This window comes from Macaca nemestrina, chromosome 1 (genome assembly GCF_043159975.1).
Source record: "Macaca nemestrina isolate mMacNem1 chromosome 1, mMacNem.hap1, whole genome shotgun sequence".
Taxonomy (NCBI): Eukaryota; Metazoa; Chordata; class Mammalia; order Primates; family Cercopithecidae; genus Macaca; species Macaca nemestrina.
In genome coordinates, this window is record NC_092125.1 from 219,149,003 (window position 1) to 219,172,423 (window position 23,421).

At 49.3% G+C, this 23,421-nt stretch overlaps 1 protein-coding gene across 21 annotated transcripts in view; it reads right to left on the reverse strand.

The window, feature by feature from the left end:
- LOC105473211 (forkhead associated phosphopeptide binding domain 1) overlaps nt 1–23,421 on the reverse strand; it is a 156,228-nt gene that overhangs the window by 46,880 nt on the left and 85,927 nt on the right. For 19 of the 21 annotated variants that reach the window (XR_011625958.1, XR_011625957.1, XR_011625948.1 and 16 more), the window contains 7 exons: nt 22,521–22,673; nt 21,425–21,620; nt 11,297–11,367; nt 8,956–9,108; nt 5,647–5,754; nt 5,303–5,410; nt 1,388–1,495 (listed from right to left, as the gene is read on the reverse strand). Coding sequence is in view for 10 of the 21 variants with exons in the window: in XM_071100336.1 (XP_070956437.1) it covers nt 1,388–1,495; nt 5,303–5,410; nt 5,647–5,754; nt 8,956–9,108; nt 11,297–11,367; nt 21,425–21,620; nt 22,521–22,673 (897 nt within the window). In the remaining 11 variants the exon portion in view is untranslated. The remainder of the gene's footprint in view (nt 1–1,387; nt 1,496–5,302; nt 5,411–5,646; nt 5,755–8,955; nt 9,109–11,296; nt 11,368–21,424; nt 21,621–22,520; nt 22,674–23,421) is intronic. The other 2 variants (XR_011625956.1, XM_071100339.1) reach the window with 1 other exon arrangement.

Sequence of the window (23,421 nt, forward strand, 5' to 3'; positions counted from 1 at the left end):
TTTCCTTCCCCTGCGCCCTGGTGCCTCCCATCTTGGGCCAGCTTTGGTTTCATTCCTCACCCAGTCTCCCTCCCACCCCCCCGAACCTGGCAAGCTCAGGTCCTGACCTTCACACCTGTGCCACTTTATCCAGTGGTCCTCTCTGCCCCCAGGCTCCTTTTCCCTTCCAGTTCTCACTGGAATGTCACTTCCTGAGTGGTCCTGCCCTCGGGCACCCTCCAGCCTGCTTTGGCTTTGTGGCCCTGGAGCCGCCCCTGCTTCCGCAGGCTGTCTGTTTCCCTGCGCTAGGATGGAAGCTCTGGGCAGCCCGGCCCTGGTCTGTCTTGCTCACTGCGATGTCCGTGGCACCCAGAACCGGGCCTGGCACATGGTGGGTGGATGAATGAAACTGAGATCAGCAGGTAGATAAATGAATATTTATCGGTAGATGAATGAAACCAAATCAAACCATTCACTGAGCCATCAGCTCTGTTTCTGGAAGTTCTGTGGGGGCCAGGAGGTGTGTGTCTGTGCCACCTCTGTCCCCAAAGCCCAGCTCATGGAGATGCCATGTGGGTCCCTGAGTGACCTCCTCCTGGCTCCCCGGCTCTTACTTCCAGGGTGTGACCTGGGCATCCGGGCTGACCTGAGGGTCTGCCTCTCATGCTGCTCAGGGCAGGTGTGTCTGGTGGGCCAGGCCCCTAGGTTGGTGGCATTGGGGTGGGTGGATGTGGATGTCTCCAGCTCTGACCCCTCCTTTCCTCCCTGGTGTCATTCTGTCCTGGGGTGCCCATCTGCTTGTCCCTTCCAGAAGGCGCTGATTCCTGCGGCTTATCTGATGTGACAACCACGTGGGCTTACTATGCACCCACTCGTGCCATCTCTTTTTGTGCTCTGTGTCCTTTACTCCTCAGCCAGTCTAGGGAAGGCCTGCTCCAGAGTCCACGACACCAGCAGGCCAGGCCAGGAGCAGTGCTTTCTCCCGTGGCCATGCTGGGTGTGGCACACATGCCTCTCTACCGTGAGGACGATGCTCGCTAAGCCCCTGACCCAGGCTGAAACCCAGAGTTCTCTCCTGGGGAGGATCCCTCTTTCCTAGGTAGCTGAACCAGAGAGCAAAAAGAACTTTCCGAGGGCCCTCTACGATGCAGGGTGCAGTCCTATGTACTTTACACCTGAGAGCATCTAATCTGATGAGGCAGGGACTGTTAGCATTCCCATTTCACAGATGAGGAAACTGAGGGATGGGGAGGTGGCGATCTGCCAGAGGTCACATGGCCAGTCAATGGCAGATCTTGGCCACTTCAAAGGGAGGCGTGCCTGTGATACCTGCCCGATTTCCCACCAGACTCCCCGGGGATCTCCCAGTAGCTCCTTCCAGAAGGTTCTTTCCTGCTGCTGCTCATACCTCCTTCTGTTGGGTTAAGTGGTTCTCCAGATCCTGAACTTTTCTCTTTTCTGACTCCAAGGCTTCCTTTGCTTTTCTTTTTTCATGGGCTATGCTGCTCTCCAAAACCTGCAAATCAACGACCAGTGCACTTGGTGGCCTGCACATTTAGGGGGGAAATTGCTAGTAATGATCATAATAATCATAGTAACAATAACAGCCGAAGTGTTGGGGCGGCTATTAGATACGCCTGGGCCCCTGGCCAGCCCTTCAGTCTCACAGCAACTCTGTCAGAGAAGTGCTGAGAGTGGCCCATTTTACAGATGAGGAAACCGAGGAGCAGGAAGTCTGAGGGCCCAGAGCCACACCCTTTGTCAGAGGTGAGGCCAGGATCTGAAGTCTGCGCAGAGGAAAGCACGGAGCCTGAATAAAGAGCTCTGGACAGGGAACCCGGGAGCAGCGGGGGCAGCTTCCTGTCACAGGGCCAGGCAGCCTCTCTGATCAAAAGAAGAGTCTCGTTAATAATGGAATTTCCATTATTGAAATAAATCTCTTCAACAGAATTCGGTTTCAAGAGAAGGGCAGTATGTTGGATTAATGAGCCACAATATGCCAATTTCTAGAAGGGACAGGCAATGTTCTGGTAGGATGCAGGGACGAAAGTGTGGCCAGTATTGAGTGCCCTAATCAAGGAGTTTTGTCTGGGAAGTTACTTGCTGGTAAGCTATTCAACTAAACAGCTTAACGTAAATCACCAAAGGAAATATGTTGCCAGCCTGTTTCCAGTCACCACGAGAAAGGCCACCTCTATTTTCCAATGGCTTGTCTTTCAAACACCAGGTTAACTGTCAGGTATTTAGAACTTGGAAGATGGTTGCCATTATAACCAGTGGTGAGGGCCCCAGACGAGCCCGCAAAAAGTGGTTAATCCAGAATATGGCTGAGGATATTGTATACTTTGCAGTGAAAAGCAGTTGACAAAACTCCAACACTCTGCTGTCCCAACACCAGCCTTAAAGCAGAAGAAAAGTGACATCGTAAGAATTTCATGTTTATTTGGATCCTTTGAAGTGGGTTTTGAGGTAGGACATTTTCCTGTGAACTGTGAAAGAGACTTTGAGGCACTTCCTAGGGACTTAGGGTTGGCTCTGCTGTGTCTGACTCTGCGTCTACACTCGCCAGGCCTTCCTCTGGGCAGCTCCTCTGTAGCCAGGACAGGTACTACTGGGAAGAGAGGCCTTGCCTGGCTCACACGTAGGCCCTACATACCCAGTTGCCGTGCTTCCAAGTTCACAACGGATAATGGGGATTAACTTTGAACATGACCTCAAGATCCAGATTATGACCTAGTGATTCTGTTGACCTTAAAAACCCTGATAATGTGGCGGAAGAGCTAATGAAAAGAAAATCAGGCCGGGTGCGGTGGCTCACGCTTGTAATCCCAGCACTTTGGGAGGCCAAGGCAGGCAGATCGCTTGAGGCTAGGAGTTCAAGACCAGCCTGGCCAACACGGTGAAACCCCGTCTCTACTAGAGATACAAAAAATTAGCCAGGCGTGGTGGTGTGCGCCTGTAATCCCAGCTACTTGGGAGGCTGAGGCATGAGAATCGCTTGAACCCAGGAGGCAGAGGTTGCACTGAGCCAAGATCATGCCGCCGCCCTGCAGACTAGGAGACAGAAAAAAAGAAAATCAAATAGCCACTGGCAGTTGAATGGAGCCTGTGGCTGGGGCTGCTCTTTCAATTTTCCCCGATAGGAAGCCACAGAGAAGTTCTTCCAGAAGTAGGCTGACATTTTAACAGACCCAGGGTGACCCAACCACAGATCCTCTCTGCAATGAAGCTTGAATTTTTCTCCCGAGCCCCGTGGCCTCAAAGTCTCTAAATTCAAGGATCTTCCCCAGGCCTTTACTGTTGACATCTTGGGGCATTTTTTTTTTTTTTTTTGAGACAGAGTCTCGCTCTGTGGCTCAGGCTGGAGTGCAGTGGCTGGATCTCAGCTCACCGCAAGCTCCGCCTCCCGGGTTTATGCCATTCTCCTGCCTCAGCCTCCTGAGTAGCTGGGACTACAGGCGCCTGCCACCTCGCCCGGCTAGTTTTTTGCATTTTTTAGTAGAGACGGGGTTTTACCGTGTTAGCCAGGATGGTCTCGATCTCCTGACCTCACGATCCGCCCTTCTTGGCCTCCAAAAGTGCTGGGATTACAGGCTTGAGCCACCGCACCCAGCCCATCTTGGGGCATTTGACTCAAGTGACTCCTTGGAGACCCTGCTCCTCATCCCCACCCCTGGAGGCATTACTTGGGGGCAAACCTCAGTGATGCTCTGGGAGAGGCTGCAGGACACAGCTGTGCCAGAGACTGCAGCAATGGATGGGCAAGGATTTTACTTGAGGAGTCGATGTTGATGAAAAACAAATACCCAAACAGAAGAAGGGGCACAAGTGGCAGCAGAGACAGTAGCAACAGCTGCCATTTACTCAGCAATAATTCCACAGGCCAGGCCCTCCATTATACACTAGATCTGAGCCCACAGCTGCCCCTTCGAGAAGGGAGGTAGTGATAGGTCTGCTGCAGCCGGGCCAGGCCCTCCATTATACACTAGATCTGAGCCCACAGTCACCCCTTCGAGAAGGGAGGTAGTGATAGGTCTGCTGCAGCCAGGAAGTAGCCCAGCTCGGATTCGAACTCGTGTCTCATCTGGCTGCAAAGCCCGCACTCCCCTGTGCTGTGTCAGGACTGAGGAATTCATGAAAGCAGACATGAAAAAGGATCAGGGATCTGAGGGTGACTACAAGCTAAACATGAATCCACAAATGTGGCAGAGCTTTCCCAAAAGCTAGTTCAGACATATTAACAGAAGTAGAACATCTTCAATGAGGGAGGGAAAAGTCCTCCCCTTAGGCTACTGTGGCTGGAGAACAGTGGTTCTGGCCACCTCCCTTTAGGAAGAAAATGGGTGATGGGTGACAAACTCAAATGCCTATGAAGCCCAGACAGATACCAAAAAATGACGTGGGCTGTGTTTAATGCAATAGGGAGTGGTGAAAACTGTGGCAAACTGCTGCTACCCGGTAGGGCTTCTAGTCCATTTTTGCTAAGTAGAAACAAGGGCTAGATTTTCTGACTTTTCGGGAGTGGATAGAAATCTGAACTTTTAAGTAGATTCTATGAATTCAAAGTAAAATATTCTGGGGCCAAACGTAACCTCCACAGACCCTGTTTAGTCGCTGAGCTTCCCAGTCTGTGACTTCTGGAGAGCAGCACAGGCCACAGGAGGGGGCCAGCACCAGGTTCCAGTCCTGTGAGGGACCTGAGGAACAAGGGTGCTTGGGCCTGGGGAGGAGCAGATGCAGGGCATGGGCGCCTGTATTTTCACACATCTGTGTCACCGTGTGGAAGAGGAAGTGGACGTACCTCGTGGGAGCGCAGGGGAGGGCAGAGGATTGATACTCTTCTGGGGCATAAGAGTTTGACCCAACTCAACCTAAAGGGAAAACTTTCTGTTGGCCTGAGGCATCCATGCGGGGATGGACTGCCCTGGGGTGGAGAACATTCCTCAGCGGTGGTGCTCAAGGCTGGATGCTGGTGGAGGGTCCATGCAGCCCTGAGGTCCCATGACTCTGTCATTCTACCGTTTCTGTGCTTTGGAACACAGAATATGCCCATGTCACCATTCCTACCTGTCTCCCAAGCGCTCTCTCTCTCTGACTGTGTTTTACACTGTTTACAGTTTTTTCCCAACTGGTTGTCAAGGCTACAACTCTGGGGTTCCCTTGAGTCTCCCACGCTTCCCGAAGTAGCTGAGTCCACCCAAACGCAAACTCCATGAGGAAGGCTCCACCACACTCTCACCCCCATCATCAATGGCTCTGAACTTAATTCCACATGGCCCTGAAGCCGACTGGGGCTCAGCCGACTCTATCTCCCCGGGCATACCTCCTTCTGGCGGGCCAAGCGTTTCTCCAGCTCTTGGACTCTTGTCTGCTCTTCCTCTAATGCTTCCTTCACTCTGTTCTTCTCCTGGGTAATGCTTTCCGCCAAAGCCTGAGTCAAGGATCATTGTTTAATAGACATGGTTACCGGGGCAGGAATTTGGACTCTGCCAGGCACCACATAGGTTACCTCTTCCCTCTTGACTGCACCTCCCTGTGGGGGGCTGTGGGCGGCACAGCCCTGGAACTCAGAGCCAGCGGGCCCAGACCAGAGCCCCAGATCCACCCTTCTTAGCTGCAGGGCCTTGATGTGGGCTCGAGCTGACTCTGTCTCCCTGAGCCACGTACCTTCTTCTGCTGGGCCAGGAGGCTCTCCAGCTCTTGCATTCTCTTCCGTTCTTCTTCCAAAGTCTCGTTCGCTCTGTTTCTCTCTTGCGTAATGCGCTCCTCCAAAGCCTGGAAACCAATGACTGTTGTTTAATAGACATGGTTACCATGGCAGGAATTTGGACACTGCCAGGCACTGCATGGGCTACCTCTTCACTCCTCACCACACTCCCCTGGGGAGGCTGTGGGCAGCAGAGTCTAGGAGCTCGGAGCATGTGCTCTGGAGTCAGGAGACCCAGGGTAGAGCCCCAGGTTGATCCTTTCCAGCTGTAAGACACTGGGGAAGTAAAGCTACCAGAGCCTCAGTTGCCCTGCCTCTACAATGGAGACAGTAATAGTCTTCCTGTGTTGGGTTGATGTGAGGGGTGGATGGGATGACGAGCACGAAATGGCTGGCACAGTGATAACCACGCTTCCCACCTTGCAGACGAGGAAACAGGCTTACATGAAGGAATCCACCCAGTTTACTAGTAAATCACATGAGTAGGGATTCTAACTCTGACCCATTTGATTCTGAAGCCTGTGTTCTAAACCAGAGGTTAGCAAACAACGGTTTACAGACCAAATCTGGTCTGTTTTTGTGAATAAAGTTTTATTGGAACACTCTGTGCTTGCTGTGTATTGTCTATGGCTGCTTTTGCAGAAGAGCAGAGAGCGTATGACCTGCAAAACTGAAAATATTTACTATCTGGCCCTTTATGGGACAATCTGGCCAATCCCTGATCTAACGCATCGGTGTGTGCACAAATCAAGTGACTGTTGTCAACAACTGGTAATAAGAAAAGAATGCTAGATAGATAGAGGAACCCAGACTTTTTTTCCCCCCCTTTGAAACAAAGTCCTCAAACAAGTCAAGATTCATGAGAGGAAGGCTACTTAATGAGCCTGGACACATGTTTTTTCGGAAAGGGCAGGTGATGGGAGTCAGAAGGGCTAAGGAAGGCTCACATAAAGTCGGGACACCTGGCACTGATGTCCAAGAGGTAACTTTCCAAGGAGTCCCCAGGGTCAAGTCCATCAATCCGACTGTCAGAGGAAGGGCAACCTTCGCGTGTCACAGTCTGTCTGGCAGGGACCTGATGTCGCTTCCTCCCTCTGCAAGGACGGTGGGGTGCATCGAGGTTTGCAGGTTTAAAAGAGGGGCTGACGCCAGCTCTTAGAACACTCTGCCAGGCCAGTGTCGCCATGGGTGTCTAGGAAGACTAGGCAGGCGCCCAACGCAGTGTTTAACACGGTGGGGCTGAAATACCAGACCCTGACAAGGGAAAAAGTCCATCCAAAATTAAAAAGAGAAAATAAGGCATTTGGAATGCCGACGTTAAAAGGAGAAGGTAATCAGAGAAGAGAAAAGGAAGTCAGTGGAGAGTTCTGTGAACATCTTGAAGATTTCTAGGTACTTTCTGGTTTTATTTTCTTCTCTGTGGAACAGTGCTGGCTTCTTCCATATCTAAATGCCCTTCAAAATGTGCCTGTCTTGATTTATAGCTATCATTAATATTACCTTTATGCGGATTGCACATGATTTGGTCAGATGGCTCTTTCTTTTTAATCTTTTATTTCACAAATGCAGAAAAGCAGAGAAAGAGGCAAAGAGAAGGGGGAGGAGGAGGAGACCGATGTCTTGGGGTAACTGGACACACATGTGTGGATGGAGATGAAAGGGGGAGAGGTCTGGAGGGCAGGTGTGTGTGGCAGAGGAGCTGGGGAAAGATGGAGAAGGTGGCAGGTCCCGTCCTCTTCTGGGGAAGAAAGGAGAGATCTGGGAAGAGTTGAGGTCTGGTGGATCTGGGGCTGCTGTCTTGCGGGGGCTGTGAGCAGGGTCAGCACGCACAGGCTGCTCCACACACCCACCCATGACAGTGGCTCGCAACTGTGGCTGCACTTTGCAACCACCCGGGAGTGCTTAGAAATCCCAGAGCAGGGGCCACACCCTCACCCCACTTAGATCACAATGTGGAGAGTCGGTGAGGAGAGGTGCAAGGCATTAGTAAGCTTTAATCTCCTAAATGACAAAAGTCATAAAGACGGTAAAATTCATGGGAGGGGTCCCTGAATATCAAAAAGGGCCAACCCTTGGGTACGGCGGCTCATGCCTATAATCCCAGAACTTTCGGAGGCTGAGGTGGGAGGATCGCTTGATGCCAGGAGTTTGAGACCAGTCTGGGCAACACAGAGAGACCCCATTTCTACAAAAAATAAAAATATTAGCTGGGTGTGGTGGTGTATGCCTGTGGCCCCAGCTACTTGAGAGGCTGAGGTGGGAGGATCACTTGAGTCCAGGAGCTCAAGACCAGACTGGGCAACATAGCAAGATCCCATCTCTACCAAAAAAAAAATTATCTGGGTGTAGTGCCATATGCTTGTGGTCCCAGCTACTTGGGAGGCTGAGGTGGGAGGACTACTGCAGCCTGGAAGTTTGTGGTTGCAGTGAGCTGTGATCACACCACTGCACTTCAGCCTGGGCAACAGAGCAAGACCCCATCTTAACAAAAAAAAGGGCCAACTCTAGGACAGTGATGAGAATCAGCTCATTAAATAATACAGTTTCCTGGCCCTCTCCAGATGTTCTGATTTAACGGGTCTGGCATGGGGACAAAGATCTGTATTTTTAGCAAAACATCTGGGTGGTTCTGATCAGGAAACTTTGGGAAAATCTTCCTCTAAGACTTCACCCTAAGAAAATGTGGATCTGCAGACTGGTAGCGTCAGCACCATCTGGGAGCTTGTTGGAAATCTAGCGTCTCAGGCCTGCTGAGACAGAATCTGCATCTTAACCAGATCCCCAGAAAATTCACGGGCACCTTCAAGTTTTAGAGATGCTGCTGTCTTCTAACTGGCCTGGTTTCTAGAAAAGTCAGTAGCAATTTTGGCCATTTGTTTTCCCTGATATGTATAAACAGAAAGCAAAAGACTGAAATTTGTCATCTGAGGTTGATCTTGTGCACATTTAGAAACAGTCTGTCAGCTACAAACCAGGACCTGCAGCGATGACTCAGATTTTATAAAGCTGACTGCAATGTGTACACAAACAAGGCACCGTTTCCTGAAATTTCAATCACGCTGCCTTTTCAAGCTGATTTTGCTGTGAGTTTTAGAATTCAAACTTCATGTTAAATCCTCCCCACTTATTCACCCTGTTTAATTAATTTAGTTTCACGGCACCAAACAGAGTAGCTGAGATCTGTCTAAGTACATATGCCCTCAATTTCCCATATAAAAGACCATTTCATCAATTTTCAGTAGTAAAGCAAATGACAGGGACCACCTTACCGCCTTCTCTTCCGTCAGTTGCCTGATTTTGGCTTTCAGCTTCTCCTCTTGCTCTAGCCTCTCCTCGTTCAGCTGCTTCTTCTCTGCCAGATGCTCCCGCAGCTTTTCTTGCAGTAAAGACTGCTGAGTTTCTTGAGAACTGTTGAACTTGATCTGAAATGAGAGAAAAGGAAACCGATGCTGATGGGGGACAGGCCTAACTAAAGAGTCTTTCCACATTTGTTTACCAATTGTTTACCTTTCATGGGACAAAGGTTTACCCAAAAGTTTCTTAAAATCACAGAACACCACAGCATGCAGTGGTTAAGAATTCAGACTCTGGATCTAGAAAGAATCCCAGCTCTAATTGTTTCTAGACACTTCCTCATTTAGAAAATGAAGTTAATAACAGTATTGACCTTTTAGAGTTGTGAGGATTAAGTGAGATAATGATGGAAAGCTTTTAGCAGTGCTGAGCACATAGTAGGTGTCTAGTAAGTGGTAGGTGGGTGTGAGAAAAAAAAAAAGCAGTCACTTAGGAGCCAGGAGGCTTGAACATTTGTCTTGATTCTTCGCCCATTAGCTGTGTGACACTGAAATTGTCCTTATCTGAAAAATGAGGAGAAGGGACTAGACCAGGGGTTGGCAAACTACAGCCCACAGGCCAAATCGGGTCCACTGCATACTTTTGTAAATAAGGTGGCTTTTTATTTTATTTTTTATTTTTTCCTGAGCTGGTGTCTTGCTCTGTTGCCCAGGCTGGAGTGCAGGGACACGATCTTGGCTCCCTGCAAACTTCACCTCCTGGCTTCAAGTGATTCTCCTGCCTCAGCCTCCCGAGTGGCTGGGATTACAGGTGCCCACCACCACACCTGGCTAAGTTTGGTATTTAGTAGAGATGGGGGTTTCACCATGTTGGCCAGGCTGGTCTTGAACTCCTGACCTCAGGAGATCCAACCACCTCGGACTCCCAAAGTGCTGGGGATTACAGGCATAAGCCACCGTGCCTGCCATAAATAAAGTTTTATTGGAACCGTGGCATACTTATCATGCCCATTGCCTACATATTGTCTATGGCTACTTTCATTTTACTGTAGTAGAGTGGAAGAGGTATGAATATGGTCTGCAAAGCATAAAATATTTACCACCTAGCCCTTTACAGAGAAAGTTGCCAATCCCTGGACTCAAGCCTCTGTGGCTGATTGGCACGGTGGTCCCTTCTTCACCCCACTCTATCCATGTCTAGGGGTATGTAACTTGCAGCGCCCGCCCATATTTTGCCTCCAGACACTGAACTCAGCCATGTGACTTGCTCTGGCCAATGGGATCTTAGCAGACATAACACAAGCAGAAGGTTGAAAAACACTATGTGATTGGGCCACTTTCTCTTCTACCTCTGCAGTCTCCCTGAGAACAGCCTAGATTTGCTTGCTGGGGGATGAGGGACACATGGAGCTGAGTCACTCCAGCTGAGGCCAGTCTAGATCAACCAAAGGCCAGCTAACACCCAGACAAGTGGGCAGGCCCATCCAAGGTCAGCAGAGCCACCTTGCCACTGACCCGTGAGCAGTAAATAGCAACTGCTGAATGCCGCTGAAGTTTTGTGGTTATTATATAACACTCTTATGGCTATAGTTATCAGAATGATACAACCCCTAAAGCTCATTTGCCTCTAGAATATTTCTTTTCTTTTAGTAATTCTGCTGCCTGTACTATAGATAGCTGTATTTTGTCCACTGGATTTAACAAACACAGTTTTCAAAATCTGATGGCATTAAGGCCAGGCACAGTGGCTCACACCTGTAATCCCAGCACTTTGGGAAGCTGAGGTGGGTGGATCACTTGAGGTCAGGAGTTCAAGAGCAGCCTGGCCAACATAATGAAACCCCATCTCTACTAAAAATACAAAAATTAGCAAGGCATGGTAGCAGGCGCCTGTAATCCCAGCTACTTGGAAGGCTAAGGCAGAAGAATCAATTGAACCCAGGAGGCAGAGGCTGCAGTGAGCCGAGATTGCGCCACTGTACTCCAGTCTGGGCAACAGAGCGAGACTCGGAAAAAAAAAAAAAAAAATCTGATGGCGTTAAGTCTTCTGGGCCTTTGACAGAGGAAAACAAACAGTGTGGTTGGCCCAGGAGGCCAGACAGATGGCAGCACCCTGTCCTTGTCCTTACCCTCCTGGGAGATCTTAGCCAACCTTTTCTGTACCTCTTTGTGTGCAAACAGAGAAATCATTTCACCTGTTGGAGGGTGTGGACTGACTAGCTGATAAAGAAAAAACAGGTTTCAAATGCACAGTGCTATATAAATGCCAACCAGGGGCTGAAATGAACTTTGGAAAAAAAGAAATTAAAAGAATTACCTGAAGTTCCTGGGTCTGGCTCATAAGTTTTTTATAATGTTCCAGAAGATATATCAGATACAAAGAGAACCCTTAAAAAAAGAGAAGCAGGAAGAATGTAAGTATCAATTCAATTCAACTCCAAAGCTTGCAGACAGGTGGATGAAGGCAACGTTGCCATCCCATCAAAACAACATGAGCTGTCATCCAACCTGTGGTTTTAAAGTCGTTGATAGGCAGCCGGGCACGGTGGCTTAGGCTAGACATGGTGGCTCATGCCTGTAACCCCAGCACTTTGGGAGGCTGAGATGGGCAGATCACCTGAGGTCAGGAGCTCGAGACTAGCCTGGCTGGCCAACATGATAAAACCCCATCTCCACTAAAAATACAAAAACTAGCTGGGTGTGGTGGTGCATGTTTGTAATTCCACCTCCTTGGGAGGCTGAGGCATGAGAATCACTTGAACCTCGAAGGCAGAGGTTGCAGTGAGCCCAGATTGTGCCACTGCATTCCAGCTCGGGCAACAGACAGAGACTCGGTCTCAAAAAAATAAAAATAAAAATAAACATAAAAATAAAAAAAGTAGTTGATAAGCCTTAGTTGAGCTCACATTCAACTTTCTTTTTGGAGGTGGAAAATAAACCATCAACAGAACACCTATTAACTGCCTACTGTGTGTAAAGCATGGTGCTAAGTGTGGGGGATGGTCAAAAGCCAAGACCTCCAGGGGCTTGCAGTTCAGTCCGACAGACAAGGTGTAAATGCCTGCTGGAAACACGCAATGACCTCAGGTGGCGTGTAAGTGACTGCTGAAGGAGAGGGGAGGGTGAGGGTCTCAGAGGAGGGAGACATCATTCCTGGAGTGAGCGAGTAAGGCCACTTGGTTGAAGAACCACTGGGTGTGGGTGCTGTTGGGTGGGCAGAATTCAGTGAGCCGGGGGAGGGTGCTTCAGAACAGGGGTGTGTGGGGCTGAATGATGACCCCCTACGATTCCAGGCCCGAATCCCTGGAACCTGTGGGTGTGACCGTACGGGGCAGAAGGAGCTTGGCAAATATGATTTAAGTTCAGGATTTCGAGGTGCGGTGTTCTCCTGGATTATCTGGGTGGACCCAATGTCATCACATGGCTTCTTATAAGAAGGAGACAGAGGGAGGTTTGACCACAGACAGAGGGGAAGGTGATGTGATGGAAGAAGAGAGACCGGAAGATGCCACGTCACTGGCTTTGAAGATGGAGGAAGGGGCCACGAGCCAAGGAATGCAAGGAATGAAGCTCTAGAGGCTGAAGAAGGCCAGGAAACGGATGCCGCCCTAGAGCCTCCGGAAGGAACTTTAACCCGGTGAAACCGAATTAATCCTGAACGCTAAGAGAATAATGTGTTGTTTTAAGCCACTCTCTTGTGGTCATTTGTTACAGTAGTCACAGGAAGCCATAGCTTCGTACAGGGATGTCGGGGTGGTGGGGGTGGGTTAGGAAAAGGCAGTGCTCCTCCAGGGGAAGTGCTGAGCTTACTTGAGCTGGAGTAGATGATGGGAGAGGGAGGAGCAGATGGTGGAGGAGGCGTGGAAGGGTGAGGTCAAGCTGTGACAGGCCTGCAATCATCACCTTGAGAGAGGAAACTTGATTTAAACATGATTGAAAGGTGCCCAGTGGGTCCCCATTTTATAGATGAGGCAGTGGCATTCTGAGACGCGGGCCTGCCCGACGCCACACAGCAGGCCAGTGGCTTAGCCAAGACTAATTGGTGTGACTCAGGGTCTGAGTCACTATTCTAGCAGCTGACAGAACAGTGAAGTAGCCTGATGAAGAGTGGTGTGTGTGTGTATGTGTGTTTCTTTTGCAGAAAAATAACTGGGCTGCATTCGAGAGGCTGGAGCTGGCAGGGCTTCTTTGCTGCAGCACTGCTGATAGGTCCGGCCATATTGCTGGTATTGCACTGCTGACATTGTTGAGTCTGTGCCGTGGGGGCTGCCTTAGGCATTGTGGGATGGTTAGTAGCATCCCTGGTCTCTACCCACTGGATGCCAGGGGCACCCCCACTCACCCCACCCCAGTTGTGACAACCAAAAATGTCACCAGACGATCCTGGATGTTGCCTGTGATAAGCTCCCCTCCTCCGAGTGAGAGGCAGGGAGCTCTGCTAAGGGCCCGAGAGACGCCCAGGAATTCAGTGCTGATCCTCTAACCGAGGGTGGGAGAAGCGAGGAGGAGAAGGAAGAAAGGGAAAGCCTTTCAAAGCGGTAGAATGGTGGCCGCGCCATCAGATGGGAGAGAGACAGGGTGGGGTTGGGGTGGGCTGTGGCAGGGGGAGAGAAGCCCCCAGGCTGTTTCAGACATGCTGAATTGGAGGCATGGGCAGGACTCGAGGGAGGGATGGTCAGCGGAGAGCTGGACATGCTGACTGGCAAGGCCGGCCCAGCCCAGCCCATCCAGGGTCCTCGTGTGAATGAAGAAAGAGGCCCCCAGCCAGGGACCCCACCTGCTGCCTCGGCTGGACTCCCTGCACCATCTTCCCGGCAGCCCCTCCTGCAGAGGCGTCCGTGTGGATAACACATAGTAGTGGCTGGGGAAGCCCGGAAGTGCAGAGTTTCTTTGTGAGAAAGGAGACGGGGTGGACCAAGGGCTGACTGCACAGGAGAAAACACCCTCGTTAGGGACAGGAGTTGGTGAAGGGGGCTGCTGGGAATGAATGGAAAAGATCAGGAGGGAAGCAGAGTGCCCCAGGGCCTGAAGAGCTGAGGGGCAAAAGGGTTTCAAAAAAGAGAACGAAGAGTGTTGGGCAGGTCAGAGACATGGTCCCCGAGAGGGTGGTGGCCCAGTCAGTGCTGCAGGGGGCCCACGTCAGTTACTTGGCAGAAAGGCCAAGAAGTTGGCAATGAAGACCGAGGGTGCAACATGCTTCTTAAAGATCACAGGTGAAGACAGGAGTAAGAGCAATTGAAAAGGAGCAAAAGAAGCGATGGATTCCAGAGAAGAATGATTTTTTCAGGATGGTAGAGCCATCTTGAAGTGCCCCTTCGATGGCAAAGGGAAGGAATTAAGAGGAAAAGAAAGGCCGCAGACGCCAAAGAAAGAAGAATTTTGTGCACAAGGTCCCTGGGAAGGAGAGGAAAGGGGAGACAGGGCAGGGTACATGCTGCATCTAGGAGGAAGACCTCGTGGGGATGATGGAGGGAAGGAATAAAAGATGGACACAGAGAGAGAAAGGAAGCGAGGAGAACATGCTTGTGCATGGGGCAATGCACCGTTCGGAGGATTTCCAGCACAGAAACGTGAGAACAGCAATATTATAATAATAGCACACCTCCTGTATGCCAGTGCTATGCCAAGAGTCTGATACATCTTTCTAATCATTATAAACAACCTGGCAAGGAAGTGTGTTCATATTTATAGGTGAAACGACAGAAGCTCCCCAAGGTTAAGCTACAGAGCTGGTAAGTGGTAAATCAGAATTCAGACCTAGGTCTGTCACTCTCTTTTCAAAGGGTTTGGAGGCTTGAGAGTACAGGGTTTGGGTTGGTGCTTTGGGGAGGTGCATTGCAAGGATACCAAGATGGCGGAGGAAGTGAGATGGCTGAGCTGACATTGGCTTGGCCCATTGGACCAGGTGAATACAGACATCTGTGGAGGCTCTGTTGGGATAAGTCTGGGATTTTGCTTGGCTGCAACGTGTGACCCAGGAACCAAAGGAGAAGGATGAAATCATAGTTGGGATCTGAGGAGGACTAAGGGGTGAGGGAGTTGAGGATGCTGAAGGGGAGGCCAGTATTTGATCACGTTTCTATTTCTAGATGAGATGACTAACTGTAATGATAATGGGATTTTGCTCTTTGGGGGAAGCAACAAGTCTTTCTTATACTTCTGTTTACAAAAGTTATATATGTTGCAGAAATTCATGATGTGGGAAGTGTTTGCTGCTGTGTCTTCCTGTTCGGCATGGTGGCTGGCACACAGGGGCCCTCAACGAACAGTTGTTGAACAACTGAATGGAAGTCAAGGTCCAATGCAATCCCACCCTGCTGCGATAATACTCCTAACAGTTTGATGTCTTTATCTCAAGGTTGTTCTTTTGCTCAGATACTGACATCTAAAAAAAATAAAAGCACACTAAGCATATTGTATTGCAACTTGCTTTCTTTTCATTTAAAGACACAGTGTATCTTGGATATCTCAGTGGTTTGCCATGCATGCAAGAAAAGTCCTTTGTTTGTAACAAAGTCTTGCAGAAATAGACACAAACAATGGAGCTTGCAGAGAAAAATGTAAAAAGTCCTTTCCTTCCCTTATCAGAGGAACCCTGAGAAACCAGGCAGGAGGAGTATTCAGCTGACTTTCAAGGTGCCGCTTAAACATTCTTATCCTCCCAGCTGAACCACAAAGGAAATCCTCCACCCTTCCGAACACACTGGACCCCACCAGGCCTCACCTTGTGGGTTACACATGACATCTCACACAAACACTGCAAGTCGTTTCCCTAACGTTTAGCCCACCTGGATTCCTCTGGGGGATTCGTTTCAGGACTTACGTCCTAGTTTGTGACGTGTGTTTTATCTCTTAGGAGGATGTTCTAAGAGGCAGGTAGCCCAGTGGTCAAGAGCAGGCGGTCTGAGGTTGGAGGGGCGTGGACTGGGTTGCAGCTTGGTCACCCGGCAGTCGGGACACCAGAGCCACTGTCACGACTCTAAGGAGGAGGCCTCTAGAAAGAGCTGTTGGCTTCAACCCAGTTGAGGGCTCACAGCTAAGGAAACCCCATTTGCTGCTAAATGGAGACAGGGCCGAGGCTCCAAAGGATGTCACCTGGGTGCAAGTAAACCAGGCTATGCGGCCCACATGCCTGCCTGGCTGGTGGCTACCCATGTTTAGGTCAGATTAAGTCAACAAGTATTGGAGGCTGACAATGACAGCAGCCCCCACCGAGTATGAGCTGCCTGTGACCAGCACTGCCATGCGTGTATCCCATCACTCAGTCCTCATATGCCCCTAAGAGACTGGATGGCCATTTCATGAGCAAGTAAATGGAGACACAGCCACATCACGTAACTGCCCACATAGCTAGTAGGTGCACAGCTGAAATTCAGGCCTTGGCAGTAGGTCCCCAGTGTCCCAGCTTGGAACATTACTGTGATACAGATGGGGCTTTCTGTGGTTATGGCGCAGGGTAGGAATCAGATGCAGTTTACCTTAGGGAAAGACGACTCTCAGCTCTGTCGCTGGCCGAGCCGATGACAGCACCCATTCTCGAGGGACTGGGCACGTGCCTGGTACCTTGGTGCATCTTCAGAGGCAGTGTGTATGTGTGTAGGGGGTGGGGGTGAAGGGGCAGGGATCATAGGGAAGACACAAGTGTCAGGGTCACGAAGACCTCCGTTTGAGTCCTAGCCCTAATGTACTAGCTGTGTGACCCTGGGCAACTTTTTAACATTACTGTGTCTCAGTTTCTTTACTTTTAAAATGCAGGCTGGGCGCTGTGGCTCACGCCTTGTAATCCCAGCACTTTGGGAGTTGAGTGGGTTGCTTGAGCCCATGAATTTGAGACCAGCCTGGGCAACATGGCGAAACTTCATCTCTACAAAAAAACACAAAAATTAGGTGGCATGGTGGCACATGCCTGTAGTTCCAGCTACTTGGGAGGCTGAAGTGGGAGGATCGCTTGAGCCTGGGAGGTGGAGGTTGCAATGAGCTGAAATCATGCCACTGCACTCCAGTCTGGGCAACAGAGCAAGACTTTCACTCAAAAAAAAAAAAAAAGATAAATAAAATAAAGATGGTAATCATACCTGCCTCCCTGGGTAGGTGGGAGGATAAAAGTACACAATGCGTGTGAAACACCTAACACAGTGCTAAGTCCCCAGGAGGAGTTAACAACCCGTGCTTTCTACCCTTCTCTTCGGAGCCAGACATGCAGGCGGCTCCTGGGAGTATACGGGATGGCGATGAATAGACTGGGGACTCCCTGTCAGCCTCTGTAATGTGAAGTGCCTCGAATCACCTTATCCTGGTGGAGTAATCAGAAAACCAGCTTTGAGCCAGTTACCTCTTTTCTAAAATGAAGATAATGGGCCAATTATTAACTCATAGAGTTATTGTGAGGATGAAATGAGATCATGTATAAAAAATGCTGAGAACCGTATCTAGAATACAAGTCCTCAGTGATGAATGACTGTCATTGTCACCATAATCACCGTCATCACTGTCATCATTACCTTCCTCCTTCCTCCTCGTCCCTCCCCCTCCCCATCCTTCCTCCTCATCTTCCTCTTCCCGATCCTCCTCCTGGACTAGCCCTGGGCTAGGAATTAGGTATAAGAGTAGAGAATATGGGGCATACTCTAGCTCACCCTGTTCTTTCAGTCTTTTGGGCACTTGACGTAATATTGCTTGTACTGGAAGAGAAAATGCCTTTTACCATCAACTTCCTCTTCTGCTGAGTGGACAAAAGATGTGCCCTGCTTACCAACCTTTCTGTTATTCTCCATTCTTTTAGTTGTAATCACAGAATATGTAGCCAGCAAACCACCGTTTCCCCAACGAGTGTTTCGTGGAACATCATTCCAAGAGGTTAGCTGGGGGCGGGGGTGGGGGTAAGGGCATCAAGAAAGGGGACCAGTAGTTGGGAAATACTGCTTTCTTTTTCCCCTTCTTGTTGACCCAGGGTGCGTGTTAACCAGGGAGGGATTCTGCAGAGACCTGCTTAATGTCCTTCAAATCTCCCGACTCTATGAAGTCAGAATGAAATGGCTGGTCTGAGGAATGCTGCCTAAAATCAGTCTTCCTTAGCTTTTCTGGAATTACTGGCCTGAAAGCCTAACTTTACAATCTGCATTTATTTATTTATTTATTTATTTATTTATAGACAGGTTCTCACTGTGTCACACAGGCTGCAGTGCAGTGGCATAATCATAGCTCACTGCAGCCTCGAAATCTTAGCCTCAAGGAATCCTCCTGGCTCAGCCTCATGAGTAGCTGGAACTACAGGCCTGTGCCACCATGCCTGGCTAATTTATTATTATTTTTATTTTTTTGGAGATGAGGGGTTTCGTGACATTGCCCAGGTTGGTCTTGAACTTCTAGTTTTAAATGATCTTCCTGCCTCAGCCTCCTAAGTTGCTGGGATCACAGGCATGAGCCACTACAACTGACAGCAACCCACATTTCTTAACAGTAATATATGCCTAGATTTATGGACTTAGTCTAGATGACTAAAATGGTCTTGGGAGTGGGAAGGGGACAGTGCACACATAGCTTGGCTCTGTTATTACCAGGATGGAAATCAGGGTCTTTGTTTTAGTTCCGGTCTTGAAGAACAACGAGAACTCTGCTCCATGTTTTACCGCATTTCAAGTAAGCTCACGACTCTGCCTTGATTGCAAGAACAGTAACACTCTCTGCTATATGATGAAGGGAAGGTTCCTACATCAAAATTAATGTTGGTTTTGCTTGTGCTTTTTAAGAATGTTACCCCACCTTCTGGATACTTTGGAAGCATCCTGTGGGGGATGTTGAAGCGCCAGGGTTGAAAATCACTCCTCTATTCTTATTCCTTGTGGAAAGAATATAAAACTGAGGCAGGCTCTCTGGAGGGTGATTTGGCAAGGAGAAGCAACAAGCTTCAAAATGTTGGAGTTCCTTAAGGTGCAGCCCTGGGCTCTTTCCCTTCTCTCTCATTAATTTCATGTCAGTCATGAGCTTCCATGAAATCAGGCAAAACATGGAGCAAAGTTCTCCGGCTGTTCTTCAAGATTGAAGAATAAATAATCTTCCGAAGTGATACCATTCACATCTATGGCCTTAATCTTCCTTCCTGCTTTGCTTCCTGCCTGCTTGCCTCCCTTCCTGCTTTCCCTCCTGCCTTCCTTCCTGCCTTCCTGTCTTCTACCCATCCATTCATCCACCCACAGACCCACCTATCCTTCTATCCACCCACCTTTCCTCCCGTCCATCCATCCACCCACCTACCCACACTTCCATCCATCATCCTTTCATCCATCCATCCATCCATCCATCCACCCTTCCATCCATCCTTTCTTCCATCCATCCATCCATCCATCCTTTCTTCCATCCATCCACCCACCCACCCACCCGTCCATCCATCCTTTCTTCCATCCATCCATCCATCCATCCATCCATCCATCCATCCATCCACCCACCCACCCTTCCATCCATCCTTTCTTCCATCCATCCACCCACCCACCCACCCATCCATCCATCCATCCACCCACCCACCCTTCCATCCATCCTTTCTTCCATCCATCCTTCCATCCATCCATCCATCCATCCATCCATCCATCCATCCATCCATCCACCCATCCATCTACACTTCCTTCCCATTCATTCCTCCATCCCACAGATATGTATTAGGCCCCTGCTGTGTGGCACGTGCTCTCTGGGTGCTGGGGATACATCATTATTATCTAGCCCGACAAGACACCCGGGTAAACAGCTGTCTCTTGGGCATCTCATCTCAGATGTCTCAGAGGCACCTCACACTCCTCTTCCCTCTCAAACCTGGGCCTCATCTTGCGTTCCTTGCTCTCAGTTTTAGTGAAGAAATCACATCTGTCTTTTACACACACCAGAAACCAAGAGGTCCTGTTGACTCTCCTCTATCACCTTCCTTCCAACCATCTCCAGTCCTACCACTGAGGCCTGTTGATTTACCTCTTACTCGCTCCTGAATCTGAATCTTCTCTTTCTCCATCCCCACCCTGCCCTAGGGCGGCCTTGTCATCTCTTATGGCAGCCTCCCAAGTGGCTCCTGGGGCACCACGCTGCCTACCCTCCAGGACGTTGTCCGCCTGCCACCAAGATGATTGTCTCAGAATGCAAGCTTGTCCAGCTCCTTACTTAAGACCTTTCACAGGCTTATCTCTGCCCTTAGAATAAAGCTGCTCACCAGGGCCCTGCAAGACCCCACATCATGGCCCTGGGAAGCTCCCTGGCCAGCCTGCCTGGCCTTGTGCCCATTTCTGTTAGCCCCTTGTGCTCTCCATGCTCCCCCTGCCACCACACTGCTCCTGTGCTCGGAATGCTCTCTCTCCCTTCTTTGGCAAACAACTCCTATGCATCCTGCAGATGCCCTGCTCTCCCTGACCAGATCGAACCCTGCACTGCATAGCAACTGTCGCCACTCAGCTTTCATGTTTGTTCGAGTGATTGTCCCATTAATGCCCACCTCATCCTTCCCCCGAGATCATAAGCTCTTTGAGGGCCCAGTATTTTATTATAAAAAATCTCAAATGTATGGTCATATTGGAAGAATTTTACAGTGAACCATATACGCATGACCTGATTCTACCTGTTCCTGACCCCATTATGTCTCTGCCCTGCACAGCATGTGGCGTCTAGTAAGCAAGCATGCAATCAATCTTTGTTGAAAGAAAGGGGTTCATGCCTTTCCACTTCTAGGAAAATAAAGATAATATAAGCAGGTATATGTGCAACAGTGTTCATCTCAGCATGATTTATGAGTGTGAAAAACTGGAAATCACCTAAGTGCCCATGATAGGGGATTGTCTAAAACAATGGCACATCCCACACAATGGAATCAGTAACCGCCGTCAGTAACAGCGATGATGTAGGTCTGTGTCTACTGACGTGGATGATGTACCATTAGGAACAAACCAAAGAAAATTGGGGATAATGTGACACTATTTTTTTGTAAAATTAAAAGTCAATAAACATTCAGTAATGCCTATTGTGTGCCAGGTACTGTTCCAAGTACTTTCCATGTATTCATGCATTTTAATGATCACAACAGCCCTAAAGGGTGGGTACTCCCTATTAGCCTCATTTTACAGATACGGAAACTGAGGCATAGACAGGGTCAGTGCCTAGAATCACGTGGCTATTTCCACGGGAAAATGCCTTGGAAGTTAAACAGCGTAATGAGACTTTGCATAATTTTGATTTAAATTTCCTTTTGGTTCTGTTTCATTTGTCTTCAGTTATCATGTCTCACTTGTGTGTGTGTGTGTTTTTTTTTTTAATGGAAAATTACGCCTCAAGCAGAGAAGCAGGGGGTTCTGGAGAAAGGAGTAGACTTGGCCAGATATCCAGGATGACTTCCTCAACAGATGTCCCATCATGCTGAGATTCAACACGACATTTTAGAGTCATGCAACCATGTGAGAAAAAAAGTCCCAGTAACCTTTGTCAGCGCTGGAGGGCAGGATCCCAAGGTCCCGGAGGAGCTGCTCCACCTCCTCCAGCCAGGACAGGGCGTGCCTCAGGATGTCCAGCACCACCTTCTGGAGCCCCGAGACAGGTGGGCTCACCTGGAGGTGCTGAAGAAGGTCGACCTCCTTCTTCAGGTCACTGGTGCAACAGGACATTTTCATGCAAGCCTGCAAAGAGGTGAGATCATGAGGAGCCCAGGCCCTGTGGCCAGAAATAGGCCCTGACGTGAACCTTCGAGGAACGTTGACTCTGCAATGAAGCAGGCAGCACCACATATTGGCCGCCTTGGGAGGGCTCAGTTTTTTCTTTTAAAAAATTTTTATGTTTTGACAGTTTTTTTTTTAATATACTCTAATTTGGACTTTTGATGGTCAAAGTGAACCCACTGTTAGGTATATGAAACCCCAAAGCCAAAGTGCCATCAACAGTTTGGCTGCAATGAGAAGCAAATGTGGCTACTTCTTTTTTCCATTCATCAGAATTCCTGCCAAGATCAACACACAAGCTGGTCGGAAAGCGTGGTTTCCTGATTTGAAAGGGTGCTGACAAGCCAGCATTTGCACGAACTCCCCGAACAGGAGCTGCTGATTTCCAGAGAAAGCAGCAGCCACCGCCTGCTCTGATAAGCCATGCTCCAGGGTGGGGGCCGCAGGGCTGTGGCCAAGTCCTCTGGTCCCTGCTCCTCCAGAGTCAAAGGCAATGGTGTGGCAACCGCCTTTTGTGTCTGGGCCAAAAAAAGAAAATGTAAATAAAAAGCAGGAATGTTTCTTTGGTTTCTCTGGAAATAACATGGGGGCTATTTAAAAAAAAGTCTTTTTGGTTGGGGATGGGGGCCGCTCAAAGTCCGTATTTGAAGATGCTCAGGCATCTTTTGTGGACACGCCAAGTTCTTCTGGGAGGCATTTTTTGAGGCCCTTTGTTTTTTCTTCTCCAACAAGAGGAAAAAGTGGACAGAAAAGCCAAGCATTTCTGCCTAACTTGCTCCAAAAAAGCCGGGCAATTTCCCAAGTAAGCAGCACAAACATTAGACAAAGCGACCATTTGTGGACAGCGTAAGGAGGGGCCACCTGGCAGCTGTCCAGCGACGTTCTCAGCTTCTCGATGTTCTCGGTGGTCTCCTCCTGCTTGGAGTTGCTCAGCTGGGTTTCTTTCTGTAGGGTCCACTTTTTCTGCTGAAAATTGATGTTGTCCTCAGTGACCTGGGCAATTTTCTCTATTAACTGGTGAGAAAAAGAAAAAGAAAAAAAAAAGATGCAACATACAGGGACGGGGGGCTCTGGGGGAAGGGGAATGGGAGAGGGGAGAGATGCAACGTAAGTCCCTGTCTCAGCACGGGAGGGCGGAGGCCCTGATATGTCTCGGCGATGGCTGTCAAGGGGGACGTCGGTCCTGTCACCAGGGAATGAATCCCGGAATCAGAGATGGTTTTCTTTTTTTTTTTTTTTCCAACGGAGTTTCATTCTTGTTGCCCAGGCTGGAGTGTAATGGTTTGATCTCGGCTCACCGCAACCTCTGCCTCCCAGGTTCAAGCGATTCTCCTGCCTCAGCCTCTGAAGTAGCTGTGCGCCACCACACCCGGCTAACTTTGTATTTTTAATAGAGATGGGGTTTTATCATGTTGGTCAGGCTGGTTTTGAACTCCCAACCTGAGGAGATCCGCCCGCCTTGGCCTCCCAATATGCTGGGATTACAGGCATGAGCCACCACGCCCGGCCGATGAAAGATTATTTTTAAGATCCAAAGGCCTGTCTTGTGGCCCTGAGTTTGTTCCAGATTCTTCTGTGTTGTATAGGGAGTCAGAACACTGAGCCTGATATTATGGGCTCATAAGCAGCAGGTCAGGTTCTTCCACACCCACTGAGAGCAGCCCACGGCACATTTTCCTATCTGTACTTTGACACAGGGGGCTAGAAAGTGTAGCGGAAGAACAGCAAGGCAATCATTACAGCCAGACGTCCGCCCTCACTG